At 40.3% G+C, this 17,487-nt stretch overlaps 1 protein-coding gene across 1 annotated transcript; it reads left to right on the top strand.

The window, feature by feature from the left end:
• Positions 1–3,599: 3,599 nt before the first annotated feature.
• KLHL31 (kelch like family member 31) lies at positions 3,600–15,551 on the top strand. The gene is made up of 3 exons (XM_084202096.1): positions 3,600–3,772; positions 6,235–7,438; positions 9,228–15,551. Exons 2-3 carry the CDS (start codon positions 6,267–6,269, stop codon positions 9,958–9,960), a joined length of 1,905 nt encoding a protein of 634 aa, XP_084058222.1. The 5' UTR covers positions 3,600–3,772; positions 6,235–6,266; the 3' UTR covers positions 9,961–15,551.
• The last annotated feature ends 1,936 nt before the right edge of the window (positions 15,552–17,487 follow it).

The raw sequence follows: 17,487 nt of genomic DNA, 5'->3' as shown, positions 1-17,487 counted from the left end.
TATAGAGACTTCATCTAGCCTACCTTAAAATAGGCCATTCACAACTAGTCACTCTTGAGTTTTCTGGCCCAAATAGTATGAAATGATTTGTACAGAGTGATATTTTTGCAGAAGAAATCTTCAGAAAAATTCAGCCCACACCAGCATTATGATTAAAGTCATTATTGAGTAGGGAAGTGGAGGGTCACATTGTCATAGGAATTGTGTGATTGAACCTGGAATTCCCCTATGTTGTTTGAAAGCTTAATTATCAAACTATTGGATTTCCTGGGATGAGGAATATGTTCTTGCTGCCCAGTTATTCTGAAAAATAATGATTTCAGGACAGCAAAGACAATATTTAAAATCTTATAAGAACAAGAAAAATATTTTTAGCCCAGACCTAACTGATGCATTTTTGGTATTGCTTGACAGAACTGTCAAGAAGAAAGAATTCCAGCTTTACTGAGTCCTTCAAAACTGCAGCCAGTGCTGATTATTACAAGGATTTGTTTGTTTAGCATTGATGCATGACTCCTCTTTGGGAGAAGTGGGCTTGACATACACACAAATATTGCTCCAAAAATTGCTCTGACACTACATGCTCAAGGGGTGTGTTGTACCATCAGCTCTGCTGAAGGCTTGGAAACTCTCTCTGACCTTTAAGGACCTCCCTATGCCCTACTTCCAGTGCTTAATGAGTTTCCAAGGAAAGATTGAAACCAGAAAGAGGAATAGGTTTTGTTTGAGCTCAGGAGAAGAGCCTGGTAGAATTTCAGGGGATAGATCAATGAGGCTTGACTGGCAAAACTAGGCAAGGAAGTGGGAGGAAATGATCAAGTACAGGGGGGTCTGAGTGACCCACTGGGGCTGGGTTCTTCACTGAACACAGTAACCTGGAGCTACCTCTGTGAAATCAAGCCCTGTGCATTTGTTCCTAACAATGTTGGTTTTACATTAATTCAGCAGCTTTAAAACCCCCACATTTCTTTTCCATCTTTTTTAAAAAGACTGCAGTTCCCCCTGAAATTCAGTATGCTTTCACAGTTACCTCCTGTCTGTATAAGGAATTTCACCCTTCCTAAAGGCATTACTGATGTGATTACCCAACACATTCAGATTAGTGCATTTGAAAATCCACCTGCAACCCTTGGGGATCCGCAGGGGATGCAGAGATGCACCCACAGCCCGTGGGGATCCACAGGGGATGCAGAGATCCACTCACAGCCCATGGGGATCCAGGGGGATGCAGAGATCCACCCACAGCCCATGGGGATCCACAAGGAATGCAGAGATGCACCCACAGCCCGTGGGGGTCCACAGGGAATACAGAGATGCACCCACAGCCCGTGGGGATCCACGGGGGATGCAGAGATGCACCCACAGCCCGTGGGGATCCGCAGGGGATGCAGAGATGCACCCACAGCCCGTGGGGAAGGTGCCCATGCTGGAGTGGGTGGATGCCTGGAGGAGGCTGCGATCCAGTGGGAGAGCCAAATGGAGAGGGAGAGCCCTTGCTCCCAGGCTGGAGCAGCCTGTCCTTGCAGGACTGCACCCCGTGGAAGAGTGACCCATGCCACAGCAGTTTTGGGAGGACTGTGGGCCTATGGGAAGGACTCACATGGCAGCAGTTTTGGGAGGACTGCTGCTAATGAGAAGAGACCCATGGCAGAGAAGTTCATGGGGAACTGTGTCCCATGTGGAGCCACAGCCTCACAGGGGAAGGATTCCTCTCCCTGAGCAGCAGAAGAAAACCTTGGGTGAGGAACTGACCAAAACCCCCACACCCTGTCTTCCTGCACTGTCAGTGGGAAGGAGGGAGGGGCTGGGGGGAAGTTTAAGGGCTTATTTTACTTTTCATTATCCTCCTCTGATTTTGTTAGTAATAAATTCACTTTGCAACTTAAGTTGAGCGTGGTTTGTCCTTGAAATATTTCTCCCGGTCCTTATCTCACTCATGAAACCTTCGTTATTTTTGTCTCCTCTGACCAGCCATAGCAAGGGAGGGTGAGTGAGGGACTCTTGTGGGTGCCTGGCATTTGGCCAGTGTCAAACCACAACAACATAGTAGATGGAGACCCCCTTTTTACAGGAAATCACAAGGAAAAGGTGAAGGGGGATGGCTACAAATTAATCCTGAGGAGATTATGCTTTGACACAAGAGGAAAAATTTTCACAATGCGAATATAATCTCCCCAGGGAACTAAGTGGTGGATTCCCCATGGCTGGACAACTGTCAGATTTGTAAGATGGTGCTGGGCCATGTGGTCAAGAAAATGCTTTTGCCAGGAAAGTTGGAACCAGGTAATCCTTGGTATTCCTTCCAACCTGGTATTCCACGATTCTATGAAAAAGAGGCTTTGTCCTTAGCTTTTCCTGTCTGTGGCCCTATTTTTCAAAAGGAAAGCCGGTTACTTTGTTGCTGTTAGGAGAGCTGAGCCTTATGTCCCTCTCATCCACTCTCATTTCACACATTTGACTCACTCTTAATTTCCTGTTCTGTTTTTTCATTCTTACCTTGCGATGTAGCTCCACCCACACAGTGATGCCCTTTTGTTCAAAATGACAAATGTTACTTTGCCGCGCTGTTTGTAAAAGCCCATCTGAGCCTGAAGGCAGCCATATAAATCTGTATGATTAAGCATTATACAACCACAGCCAAGAGAAAATCTTACTGTTCTCTGGCTTCCACTTCCCCCAGTACTCTTCCCCTCCCATGCAGACACTTGCATGCTTTTTATCTCTCCCGTGGGATGAAATTCTCCTGGGGTGTGGAGCTTTGGCTTTATATTATTCCTGAGGTTGCCTGGCAAGGATGCGGAGATAAATTATTCCAGTGTATGGTATAAGCCCCAAGTCAGGACACACACATGAAAGACAGAAGTTCAAAGGTCACATCTCTGAAAATCTATCAGGATGTGAGACATAATCTTTGAAAGCTGAGGCAGGACTTTATGGAAGCAGTGACCTAACTCCACAAAACAGAACATGACTGAATCCCCATCAGCTGGCCTCCTTTCCTCTGCCTGGAGTTAAGCATGGAAAATCTAAGAAAGTGTAAAGTGCCAGAATTTCCATGGTGCTTTCTATGGGTTATTTTAGGTCATAGAATAATAATAATCATAGAATGGGTTTTGATGCGACCTTCAAAGACCATATAGTTCCAACCGCCCTGCCATGGGACATCTTCTGTTAGACTAAAGTTCTGTCCAACCTGGCCTTGAACACTTCTCCAGGAATGGGGCATCCGCAGCTTCTCTGCACATCCTGTTCCAGTGCCTCACCACCCTCATCATAAAGTGTCTTCCTTATGTCCAGTCTAAATCTGTGCCCTTTCCTAATCACAGGGATTTCAACCAGGCTCCCGGCCGGGAGCTGGGAAACCCAACGGTTCACCCTATACTTACCTGAGGCAGTTATTACCTGCTGTAGTTATCTTCACCTTCCCCTCCCTTTCCTCCCATGTACCTGTGCATTTGCAGAATCCAGGCTTGTCCTCCTGATTTCCAGTGGCCAGGCAGCCCAGGGAAGCTGAGCTCCTGTGGCTGGGCAGAGGCAGGGAGCAAGGCATGGAGAGGAGGGGTCATTTTAAAGAGCACCCGAGCACAGGCTCCGGTCTCTCTTGCTCACTGTGACAGCGAAGTGCCTCACTGAAAACCAGTGAGCTGGGACTTAAGTGGCCTCTGATCTTTCTCATTCTTTTTTTTCCCACAATTCCTCTCTTTCTGTGTTTGCATTTTCCAAGGAAGAGGCATTTTCACGGACAACTCTGGGACGGATCTTTCTGAGGAGGGTAAGAAGTTTTTAACTTCTCACTTTCATAGTTTTAACTCCTCACTTTCAGAGTTTTTAGAAGGTGGCATTTTAAAGCAGGAGGGAGGCTGGTTGGTATAATGCATTGTTTTGATCCCAAGTGTCCTCTGGCATGACTGGTACTTAAGCTAAAATAAAGTAGGCGAAAGCAAACAATCATAGAAAACCAAATCACTCAGGGTTTTCCAAGTTCAGTAACTCGGTTTTATTATAGGATTGTTTGATTTGTTTCAGGTTTGCATGTCCCGTCCCTTACACTGTGCTAGATTGTACACTATGCTAGCTTGTGAAATTTCTGCTGATGAAAAAGCATTTCTCAGGAAAAAACTTTGGATAGTGAGCATTTTTGAACAGAGAGCTTAAAATGTATTTAAATGAGCTCTGCAACGAGGCAATAAACACGCAGCAAAATAAACATGTAAGCATTAAGTGCTACATGTATTAAAAATTTTAAGTTACAAGTCTCTAAAAATACTTAGAACAACAGATAAGGCTGCCGAAAGAATATGCCCTTGCCACCTTTAAAATTGTGACTATTAATATGCAAAGCTATAACTATGTGTGTAACATACAAACTTATCCAAGAGTTTTGTTTTGCTTCTTTTCATGCCAACAAATATATGCGACACTTGCAACATCATAGAGTTTTTGCAACGAAAGTTGTGTTAAACAGCCAAGTATACTAAAACACCAGCTATACCTTCAACTGAACCTGTCTTAAAATGGCAAGCTGCTGGGAGGTTGCTATTCTGGGAGGTGACTCTGATAGGTCTCAACAGATGCAGCCCTGGAATGCAGCCAGAGCGGGGGAGCCGGGCAGCAGCTGACCCCTGCGCTGGCACACTGGCATATCAGGGATCACAGCTCACGTCAGCACGGGCTGACACTGACACTCTGGGCACACATGGCCCTCTCCCTCGCCTGCTCTGCACATGGCTGTCACCCAGCAGCAGCAGCAAAAACTGCTGGTGCTCACAGGCAGCAACCATTCCTTTCTATAATTAAATTACCATTTTGTTACATGCTCTGTGCTTAAAGAAGAAATGATGTGCTGAGATTCTAGATTGAAATATTACTGAAGTTTTTTGATTTAATTCTCTTCAATAAACCAGTAATTTGATTTATCATTCATTAACATTTTTTCATGTTCAAGTTTTTATGACTGCAAGGATCACAAAGAAAATTAGCATGTGTAAATTGTTTTAAAACCAATGGATATAGTGGAGTTAAATACTATGTTTGAATCTATGTGAATCGTCTCCACAATTCTGTTTAAATTGTGTTATTGAAGATCAGTGCTTTCTTTCAAGAATATTTGCACATACATATATTTGTTCAAAGTAACTCCTTTGTTACTAGGAGCTGTCTCACATCACATCTGACAAAAAAGTGGCTCTTTATTTCATCAAGAGCTCGCCTAGAGCTGATATATATAATTTAAATACATGTTCTAACATAACTATGGGACTGATTCTTACCTTCCATATGCAGAATTTGTTTAAAATAACACATCCTGATAGGGTTTGTGTGACATTTTTTCTAATGAACTTAGACATCTTCTCCCTAAATCTCCACAAAATCCTGGAAGTAGGATTATAGATTTCAAATTACTGATACTGAAAGTTATCAAAGTATGCTATGAGCAGAAAGTATTTGCACATCTGACACAGGAAATAGAACACTATCAGTCTACAAAACCAAAAGCTAAATAACCTGGAAGCAGCTTCAAGCAGGACCTAAATCTAAAATCAACAGGACATCATATTAAAATCCTCTTTCTCTTTATGTATCATCTGGCTTTTGTTTCTTTAAGAATTTTTCCCAGTCTTAATATTTCCTGCTCAAGTTCTGAACTCACCTGTAAGTCTGTAGCTCTGGAGGAAGGATGAACAAAGTCAGGGGCCTATATCTTTCCTATGCTTCAGGCTAATGAATTCAGGTCTAGAACATGTCTGATTTAAATAATTATATAAATTTGTTATTTAAAGTTAAATTCTAAATAAATATATAACTTCATTATATAAAGTTAAAGTTAATTTCTCTATATATAAAGTTAAAGTTAAATTCTCTAAATGGGTTTGCCAGAGTGTAGAATTTGGCAAACCCATTTAGAGAATGGATTTGCCATTCTCTAATGGCAAACTCTGGCAAACCTCTTTAGAGAATTTAACTCTCTGAATGTGGTTATAATAGGTGAATGTTAATTTATGATCTTGTTATTTAAAATAAAAAGGAATTACTGAATTACTTGTAGGTATGTTCTTCACTATTGGAGTATCAATTGTTATTAATAAGCAGCCATGCTGCAGCCTAGAACTTAGGAAGACAGATAACCCTGTGTGTTTAGTTTTGTGGCATTATACGTATTGACAAGGGTTAGATTTGTTGCATAATCACTTAGCTATTAAATTTCACAACTGTGGTGTTTAATTTTATTTTTAGCAAGTGCTTGGCTGTAATATTTCATTGCAGTCATGGCCCCTAAGAAGAAGAATGTGAAAAAGAACAAAGCAGATATCAACGAAACAACTATCATTGTGGAAGATGGCCCCCTCAGTAAACTGAATGGCTTGAATGGACTCTTGGAAGGAGGAAATGGTTTCAGCTGCATCTCATCTGAGGTTTCCGACCCATCATACTGTCCAAACCTCTTGGAAGGTCTAAGCAAAATGAGACAAGAAAATTTCCTTTGTGACTTGACTATCAGCACCAAAACCAAATCCTTCAGTGTTCATAAGGTAGTGATGGCTTCAAGCAGTGAATACTTTCACAACATCTTAAAGAAAGATCCATCCACTCAAAGAGTGGATCTCAATGATGTGTCCCCAGTGGGTCTAGCTACTGTTATCACCTATGCTTACACTGGAAAACTTACTCTCTCACTTTACACAATAGGTAGTATTATTTCCACAGCAATTTATCTACAGATTCACACCCTTACAAAGATGTGCTGCGATTTTCTAGTCCAAGAAATCAGTGTTGAGAACTGTATGTACATTGCCAATATTGCAGAAACATACGGACTAAAAACAACCAAGGAAGCAGCGCACAAATTTATTAAAGACAACTTCATTGAATTTTCAGAAACTGATCAGTTCCTAAAACTTACTTTTGAGCAGATTAATGAACTTCTTGCAGATGATGACTTACAGCTGCCTTCTGAAATTGTTGCATTCCAGATTGCAATAAAATGGCTGGAATTTGACCAAAAAAGAGTAAAGTTTGCTGCCAACCTCTTAAGTAATGTCCGTTTTGGTACCATCTCAGCCCAAGACCTTGTCAATTATGTTCAAACTGTGCCAAGAATGATGCAAGATGCAGACTGCCATAAGCTCCTAGTGGATGCCATGAACTATCACTTGCTTCCCTATCACCAGAATACACTTCAGTCCAGAAGAACAAGGATCCGAGGAGGTTTCAGAGTCTTAGTTACTGTTGGGGGACGTCCTGCTTTAACAGAAAAGTCTCTTAGCAGAGACATCTTATACAGAGATCCTGAAAACGGATGGAAGAAGTTAAGTGAAATGCCTGCTAAAAGTTTTAATCAGTGTGTCACAGTGATGGATGGATTTCTCTATGTGGCTGGTGGGGAAGACCAGAATGATGCCAGGAACCAAGCCAAGCATGCAGTCAGCAATTTCTGCAGGTAATTGCTATTTCTTTAAAAGGGATGTAGGTATCTATTCCACAGAAGGCAGGTAGATAGACTAAGCTGGCTTGTATCATGCAACATGAACCACTTGGATGAAGAGAGGTAGGGGAGGTATAGATGCTATTCTATATTAAACTTTGAATGAAGAGAAATACACAACTGAAGTTATGCAAAAAATTTCACCGTGGTTACACATGCACACTGAAAAGTGAGGAAAAACTGAGAAAACTTATTCCAAGTGAAGGAAATAGATAGGAAGTCATGGCCTTCTCAAATTTTCAAAAGCTTTTGATGCCTCACAGAAAATTTGGAAAACACCTTTTAGATATTATAGCCTTCACTTTCTATTCACCATTCACCATATTTTCAACAGCTTTTGTATTGAATTTCATGTCCTCTTTATTACTATTATTACTATTATTATTATTATTATTATCATCATCATCATCATCATCATCAGGAGTTTTAAAACAATGGTACCATTGCTTGAAGGCTGTCTTTCACAGTGTACCCCAAATAATACCTTACTTCTAAAATTTTGCAGTTCCTATCTGTAGTCATCCAAGACTGCCCTGATGATAGCAAGGTCAGAAGAGTGCATACACTAACATGCAATGTCACATGGGCAGTAGTAGTTTTTAAATAGTTCAGCCTAAAAGCTGGCAGCGCACAGTAGCTTGAAGCAAAGGCTGGGGGTGGGAAAACCTTTATCTGCCTTTTAGCTCCTAATAGAGTATGGACATGCAATGGCATTACACGGCCACAGTCCTACCAGTGCTTCCTTTTCTGCTCCCAGAAGGAACAGTCTGCTCCTCCTGAGGACACCCACCAGTACACAAAGTTAATGAATGAGGAACATTCTCTAAATCAATTTTATTGTGTAATCTACTTTGTCAGAAAAAATATCTGCTCTCTTGACCTTCTGTCCTTAAGCTATGCCTCACATTGTCACAAGGAGTTGTGTCCTCAGTGCAGACCTTGGTTGCAGGGAGGAGGTGAGGGAATCCTCATTGTGCCCTTAACCTGGAGCATGTCAAGTCACATCAGTGTGTCTGTGGACTTGGTGAATGTCTGATGACAATGCTGAATGCTGAATGATAATTAGTATTTACTTTCCCATAGTCTTTTTCTCATGTGGGTCTCTGGTCCCCTTAGCATACAACAGAAATGTGTGGATCCACTAATGTACCTCTTCAGGAGTCATAATTTGCCATTTCCTATTTCAAAGTTGGTCATTTAAATGTCAAGGACAAAGAATGTTATTTCAGATAGCAATGGTATTAGAAAGCACAGATGCTCTTTCCACATAAAACTTACTCCATGGGAGTTGTGAGGAAAGCATACTCACCATTTTGGAAGCACTAAGAGCATGCAAGTATAAATCACAACCTAAAGTTTTTAAAAACTCTCTAAGTGAATTTAGACATCTTTGCTGTGGGTGTAAATTACAAAATAACTTCTAACATTTCTATTGTATCTTGAAATTATCTCTTCCCAGTATTCTAATGAGATTATTGTACAAAATCAAATTACAGAAGAATCAGATTTCCTTCTTTAAAATAATACCAGGCTTAAATGACACAAAAATATTTTTTCTCCAATCAAAACTAAATTTATTTTGAAATTTAATCAGGAATACCAGTTTCATTACACTGACTTTTAATAGGCTAAATAACTAACTAAAATTCTAGCAACTTTGCTCTTGCAGCAGTGGCATAGGAGTCCTGTATAATTTAGCAGAGCAGTAAGTAAGACCGCTACCTTCTTTTTTGAATCCTTCCAGATATGACCCTCGTTTCAATAGCTGGATTCACTTGGCGAACATGAATCAGCGGCGCACACACTTCAGCCTGAACGTGTTCAATGGCCTCCTCTTCGCAGTGGGAGGCCGCAACTCCGAGGGCTGCCTCTCCTCTGTCGAGTGCTACGTGCCTGCAACTAATCAGTGGCAGATGAAAGCCCCGCTGGAGGTGCCCCGGTGCTGCCACGCCAGCGCGGTGGTGGATGGCCAGATCCTGGTCACGGGAGGTTACATCAATAACGCTTACTCTCGCTCGGTGTGCATGTACGACCCCAGCAAAGATAGCTGGCAGGACAAGGCCAGCCTCAGCACCCCGAGGGGCTGGCACTGCGCAGTGTCCCTTCTGGAGAGGGTCTACGTCATGGGTGGGTCTCAGCTGGGGGGGCGGGCGGAAAGGGTCGATGTTCTCCCTGTGGAGCGTTACAGCCCGTACACGGGCCAGTGGAATTACGTGGCGCCACTTCAAACCGGAGTTAGCACGGCTGGCGCCTCCACCCTCAACGGGAAAATTTACTTAGTGGGTGGCTGGAATGAAATAGAGAAAAAGTACAAGAAATGCATTCAGTGCTATAACCCAGATCTCAATGAATGGACAGAGGAAGATGAGCTGCCTGAGGCCACTGTGGGCGTATCTTGTTGTACTATATCCATGCCCAACACCAAGACGAGGGAGTCCAGGGCCAGCTCAGTCTCTTCTGTCCCAGTCAGTATCTAAAGACAGGTCTAACCAGCAATAAGTAAAAATGTTTACCAGCATGGCAATATAATTAACCCTTTAAGTAGAATTTTTGTGCTTATATAGAAAAAGAAATCATTGGCTTTGCAAATGTGCTTTGTGATAGTGCAAACTGGCCAGTTTTCATGAACTTTAGTACAGGTGGCATGAAACAACACATTAGGGATAAGATCAATTTTCTTAGCGGGAAAAGAGAGTTAACCCATAACAAGAGAATTTCATTCTCTTCCTGACTTTGCCACTGACTTACTATTCTGTCTGTGGCAAATCATTTAACTTCTTTATGCCACGGTTTCCTTACCTGTAAAATTGAGATAAACTTGCTTCAGAAGATTGTTATAAGGCTTTTTAATACTAATTTTTAAACACTTTCAGAACCCAAAATGAAAGTCAAATATGACTAGTAATAAATCTCAATATAGATCATATATGTGCCATGTCATCATAACATTGATCAGTTTTGTTTTTTTCTAAGCATTTTCTATTTTCACAAACAGAAGAGAAAAAAGGCAAACCAAAACCACCACACATAGCATGTGCATACCTTTCTTTTTGGTGCAGTGGTATTCACACAAACTTCTCAAAGCATTTTCTCCTTCAGAAGGTAGAAAGAGTTCCTCATCTTCTGCCATGAAACCCTTTAATTCCTGTATCAAATGCTGTGACATGGCTTTCAAGATCTGTGTCTACAAAATACTTTAGCTCCCATAAGCACTATGGGCCAGCCCCAAGGGACTACTTTGGGTGCCAGATGGCTCTCCTGACCTCTGTGTACACCAGGCAACATCACCTCATCCTCCTCCTCATGCCAGGGAGACACCTCTCTCATTCCAGATGGAAAAACCTGGAAGCTGAGTTCATGCCAGGAGACTGGGGAAGATACACAGAGCAAACTCCCTTACATTACCCCAGCAAATAACCAGTGGAATGAGGAACTGAGATGGAATAAAGACTTGAGGATCTGCCCTTTAGAATTTGTGTGGAAAACAGGAAATCTTGGGAAAACTCCCTTAGTAGAAATAAAGAGATACCTTAACACCTTTCTTGCCAAGTGTAGGCACAATAACACCCAAAGTAACCTTCTCCTGGGCATATCATAATGCATCTCCTTCTGAGGCCTTCATTAGAGCCCTTTGTATGGAGATTTCATTCATATCATTCTAAAGGCTAGACTAATGCTCTTTGTGTTGAAGTTTTCCCAGGAGTCTTCACTCAACTTAGTTTGCCTCCAAGAACTTTCCTTTCTGATTTCAACATGAGGTGAGGGAATTAAGCATGAAACCTAATCCTGTTCCCATTGCCAAAGGGATATGCAGCCCATTTGATACCAAAGGACTGCTGTCAGCACAAAATGTCTATGTCAGCATGAAATGTCTACATCCTTCTTTTGGGGAGGAAAGAGGGAATACAAGGAATTAAAATGATTTATTATAACCAGAAGGGCACTCACCTTAACCTACTCATGGAGGTTTCATATTCAGTTTCCTCAGATTATCATTGACACCTCCAGGCTTCAGTGCCAATGAGAAGCCATGCTCTTAGCAACACTTATAAGGCAGACAAATTTTTATCTCATTTGCAAAAAGGGAACAGTATAAAATTGTCTGTCAGTGCAGATGTTGTAGAGACAAGCATTTTCAGAACCCAAGCTCTTTGTAGCTTTGTTAAAGCTGCATATTGAGGATCAGCATGAGCGTGACATGGTATTAGAGATGAAGTAATTCACTCTGTCGGTTGGGATTAAACTCCATGGTACTCGGTCCTGTTTTCCAGTTCTAATTTAGAGTTCATTTTTGCATCCTGACTACACAATCTTAAGTTTCAAATTGTATTTTTGAGTGCTGCATATTATTAGAATATACTGCCACCAATGACTTGTGGTCAGAGTAGCACTGTCATATAATTTTGATTCATTTAATTGACATGTTGTTGTTCTCTACTCTGTGTAATTCAAATAATAACAAATGTGGAACAGTGTAACAGAGTACTCTTACTTTAAGTATGAAAATTCTGTTCTTGCCCATTCCAGTCACCAAAAGCTTTTACTGAAGGAGAGAAAAAGTTTCTCTTTTCCCAAGTCATGACTACATGTTCCATATGAATGCATTTAGGAAGTTCTTTAGAAATAACCATCTATTCCAATATTTTTTGTAATTTTTTTTAATCCATCCAGTCCAATGAAGACACCTGTATGAATTCAATTATAACTGTATTCATGGTGTAGTTACTTAGTATTTATAACGTATCAATGAGGTTGTATTTATTAATTGAAAAAACAACTATTATGGCCTCAAACAGATATTGGATGGAATTGCCATATGCAAGTGTCTCTTTTTCCCTTTAGGAATTCAGTTCCAAAATGCCATGAATAGTCAGATATTGCTGCATGCTTTCCTGTTTATGAGCTAGCACTTCATGTACATCAACAACCATCTTGTTTTTGAGTAGTAAATTATTTATGAATGATGGGCTAAGTGCAATGAAACTTCTCTCTTACTACTTAAAGGGTTAAAAATTTTGGGGGCCAAATCCTTTTCATCTTACTCACAAAAAAGGTTCCATTGACTTCAGTGGGACTGCTGAATAAGATGTACAGGATTTTGAACTCTTGGCCAAATTCTGGCAGAACAGTAGATGAAAGTGTCATACCCAGAAGTAAGACTGCTGCTCTGCCTCCAGTGCCCTTGGCCATGACAAATCCCTGAAGACATGTCCTAGGACAGGAGCCAAATACCACTGGCCATGTGTTCCTTCTGTAGCACAAGTTAGGTACATACTTCAGGACAAAGATCTTAGGTAGATTAACAAATTGTGTTGTTACCAATATAACACTACAGGTTGGCTTTACATTATTTTCTCTAAACATCTGTTTAGGCTTCAACTGCACATTGAGCCAGGATTTGGCCCTTAATATGTGACACTATTAGCTGGACTTAATATTATGTTGAATCATGCTATGTACTGAGCTATTTGTGACATTTTATGTATGACCTTCTTTTGTTAGAACTGTGAAAATTACTTGTATGTTCTGTTTTATGGGATGGTGTTCTTTCATTGTCTGGTACCATATATTCAATCTCTACATGTTTAATAATGACATCTCAGTTGAACTTGAAATACTGCATATACCAAAAAGAAGTTTTAAAGTGTAAGGAAGTACCATATGCAGTAATATTGAGTAGAGCAGAGGACTTCCAACTGTATGAGATGCAGACTGTTAAAGCACTACAGGGATCTTCTTTAATGCTATATTAGTAGTAGGAAAAGAAAACCCAAACAAACAAAACAAATTAATGTAAGCTGTTATCTTCAAAATTCTGTATAAAACGCCCATGCATTTTATACTACAAATAGCTGTGCTTCAAATTCAGATCTGAAAAAGAAGCTGTCTTCAGTCTGTGAGAGAAGCAGTTTGCAAGGGTTTGTTTTCTTGTTTATTCCTGTTTAGTTGTATGGGAGAGTGTGTTAGAGATTGTGAGGGAGGAATTTACTGTTGGAAAGTTGTGCTGAAAGGAAGTTGTTGTGTTTAGTTCTTAACCAAGGTGAGATCACGATCATTTAATCTCTTCTTGAAGTTAACCTGCAAGATCATCTGTGGATCAGTCAAGAGTCCAGTAAACTTGAATCCTTCAAAGAGGGAAACAGGCAAAATTAGCATCAACCAAGCTCAGTGAGGTATTGAAAAGTGCTTTGTGTTGAGAATTTTAAATGGCAGTTCTTGCAGGAAAAAAGGATGCAATGAATGAAATGACTGAGTAAGAACATTTATATTATCCTGAAACCTAGATTAGTTTATCTCACAGTTCCAACTCTTACCAAATCATACTGGGTATAGGAGCAGTTTTTCCTTAGCAGCTGGGCTTGATAATTCTAGTTGCAAACCCAGCAGTCACACAAATAGTTGTATGAGCATGCATACCTTCTTGCATTCAGTGGGACTTCTGCTAAAGAAGTAACTCTCAAGGATTTATATTTGAAAAAATAAAAGAACTAAATCCATGAGCAGGCAAACATCAGTATCTAATTAAAGCCAACATGAGGGTGTTAGACTGATCCTCAACATCACCATTCACTTACCATACTGGCACATGCCATTTTTTGAGACTCAATTACCCTGTAAGGATAATATTTCCTTGGAATGGCTGCTCAATTGCTCAATGAAATCCTGTATATACTCGAAAGGTTTTTGTGTGCAACACACAGGATGGGAGGTGCTCTAGTCCATGGAAAATCCAGAGTGGAGCCACTTAGAGCCATAAGCAAAATAAGATTTTGTTCCCAGTCCTCAAGGATGTTTGAGAAAAATGTGCTGGAAATAAGCACCTACTTCAACACCTACCTTTCCATAAGCAGCTTTGCTTATGTTCCATTACTGAGATTTTCATCATCTTTCTGATGAAAAGCAAAGATCAATTTTCAATTGTCTGTAACTTCAATTCTCAGTTGAACTGAATTTTCAGTCCATTTTAACTGTTTAGCGAAGCTGGGAGATCTTTTTCAAAGTCTGAATTCACCTGCTCAGAGAATGCAATTGGACCCAGTAGTCCTACTATAGGTTCTTAACCTTTTTACAATGAATCCTCTCTTTTGTCAAAGATTTGCTTTGTATAAGTACTCATTGTAATGAGTACAAGCACATTGTAATGCACAGATTTATACTTTGACTTCTCCTTGAAAGAGGAAGATCTCTTGTCTCTTTTAGCTTCCCTTTTCTTATCCATAACTGAGTGACTATCAGAGCACCAAAGAAGCTGCACAGATGTGAACAGTACATAAAAGCTCAACTGTGAATCTATAAAAATCTCATTGATGGTGGCCACAATAAAGAAAAGGAAACATTCTGAAATGCCTGCTGGATAAAAAAAGGTGAAATATCACAGAATATTCTGAGTTGGAAGGGATCCATAAGGATCACAGAGTCCAACTTTTAAGTGAATGGTCTATATGGGGATCAAACCCATAACCTTGTCAAGAAATGAGTGGCTGGTGCTCATTTGCAAGTGTGACCCTGCACAGAGCTCTGTTCCCAGAAGTTCCCTAAAGAATAAAGGAAAATACATGCAATTCTATACAGCTGGTGGGAGAGATTTGGTTAATACCAGATAAGTTTTGCCATGCAAAAGACATATTTGTCTCAATGAAAATTTTCAATAACAATATAGGCAATTAAACCTTTGAGGAACAGGCAATTTCTGTTGGTAAGAATGGGAACACACACATTTAGATACACTGTGAAAGGAAGATGCTGTTACTCTAATTGCAGTCTTATCAGTTCCTTTATTGACAAGAAAAGTTAAAAATATAACTTATTTGTATGAAGATTTTTCCTGGCTTATAACTGTTAGATTGCTTATACAGAAGGGTTTTCTAAGTGTACACTTTAAAGATGGACTGTGATAACACAAGGGAACATAATACAACAGAAAAAAATGTGTAAGTGTAATGTGAGAATGTTACTACTTAAAAACTAAAATTTGTAGTGCAGCAAGTTGTCATTAAGAGGAAAACAGCATGTTGGTATTTTTCATTGTGTGCTTTAAATAAAACTGTTGACACATGGCACAAACAAATTATTGTAAAATCAGTTGGAAACTGCGAGACTGCCTTTCTGACAAACGCCTGGTTGCAGCTGAAATATGCTTTGTTTTCTGAGCCCTGGGCTGATCCTTGCTTTCATATCAGCCAACTGGAATGTTTGTTACACCCAGGCTATCAAACCACCTTCACAATAGGCTGCACAATGTAGCCACTTTTATTTTTTCCATTTTATAACAAAGACAAAAACTTGCTTTTTTACAATTAACTTCACAGTCTTTTATTGTAATCAAAATGCCTAACAAGAAGTGATGATAAATCAGATGTCTGACTAGCAACTGAATATGTTTTCATTTGGATTTATGGCTAACAGTACCAAAAAATAAAAACATCTACATTTCAAGAGAAAAAAAATTAGTCCAAATTCTGAAGAGCAATTAAGTTGTGCCACAGATGAAAGGGTTTGACATGTCAAAAATTGTTCCTTGTGTTGTAACACCAAGGACTTGGTTCAAAGTGTCATTCTCTAGGTCACAACCTGAAGGGTTACCTGGCCTGTGGCTGTGCAGAGGTCATGACTGTGGGTTCCTAAGATTCCATAATACTCAGGATACAGAAGCTTTATTCTCTAAAATTTTCTACTTCATTACAGATTACCACAAAGATCACTGCTAGCAAGTATACCAATAGTTATTACAGCCAATATGAAGATTAATAAAGTGAATATGAATTAATATGAATGAATATGAATGTCAAGCTATTACAATTATTATCAGCAATCAATAATATCAGTCAATAGTACAGTGTCAATCAACACTAGCATCAAACAGCATGCCCCAATGTAGCACCCCCAATGAGAGCAACAGCCAAGTAGGTATGTACTACTTCAATTACTGGAGCTTGCCACTGAAACAAACTGATCAACAATAATATAACAGCAAATATGCATAGTATATATAATATTTACATTCAGCAAATTAGCCAGACTTAAGAAGAAGCCAAACCAGCCCAAAAGGGAACAACAAACTGATCCTGTAGGGGACACCAAACCATCCCCAAAAGACTGGAAGAAAGACCCAAGCAGTAAGACAACAGACAGAGTTTCCCTTCAAAACAGATCCCTGACACAGAGTGTGGAGTCAGCCAGCATTCCCACTGAGTCCAAGAGAATGGACAGTTCATTGGGATTCAGCTGGGAAGTTCTCAGAGGGAGACAACTTTAGACTGTTTTATAACAGAGAGACATTAGGTGTGTGTAGGAGATTGTGCTTTGAGAATCTAATAAATTATGTCAATTTCCATTTTTCACCTATAACAGGCAACAGATGATTCTGTTTTCTGATTTTTTTGCATCAATTTTATATGTCTATGTTTTTTTCCATTTTCTCAGACAGTAAATTGCCATTACAGTCTCTTGGGCTTGCACTTATTTCTGGTACCTTGGGATGTCTCTGGTTTCTAGGTCCTTGGCTGCACTTTCCTCCCCAGCCTCACAATCCCAGGCTGCCAGACCTTTCTCACTCATGATTTGCAACCAACAAATTTTTCTGTACAGCAATTTTCCTCTTCTAACCAGGTTGCTCACAGCTGGGAGAGCCAAGGCTCCTAGGTGAGCCTGCTGGCTGGGCCCCTTAGGGTGCCTGAAAAGCCACTGCATGCCTGTGGGTGTGCTTACCTGCACACCAAGTCAGGACCCAGTTGTCTAAATATCCCTTGTGCAGATTCCCCAGGTGCTGCAGAGCAATTTAAATGGCACTGGGTGTCCAGCTATGGCCACTAAATCAAGCCTGGAGAAGGAGACTTATTTGCCCCTCTGCTCTCCACACTGCAGTCCAGAGTGAATGGCTGATCTGATATATGCTGATATGTCCACTAGTCCTGGCTGCCTTGGATAGCAATGAGGATTTTGAGGAAACAAAAGGGATGATTTTGCTCAAAATTCAAGGATGGTTTTGAAGAGTCAAGCCATGG

Source organism: Fringilla coelebs (assembly GCF_963513975.1).
Source record: "Fringilla coelebs genome assembly, chromosome: 3".
NCBI classification, from domain to species: Eukaryota; Metazoa; Chordata; class Aves; order Passeriformes; family Fringillidae; genus Fringilla; species Fringilla coelebs.
Note: the sequence above shows the minus strand (reverse complement) of the source record. Positions and strands in the feature narration are given on the sequence as shown.

Coding starts and splice junctions, on each gene's coding strand:
- KLHL31 (XM_084202096.1), top strand. CDS start 6,267: ATGGCCCCTAAGAAGAAGAATGTGAAAAAGAACAAAGCAGATATCAAC. Junction 7,439..9,227: donor GCAGTCAGCAATTTCTGCAG/GTAATTGCTATT, acceptor GAATCCTTCCAG/ATATGACCCTCGTTTCAATA.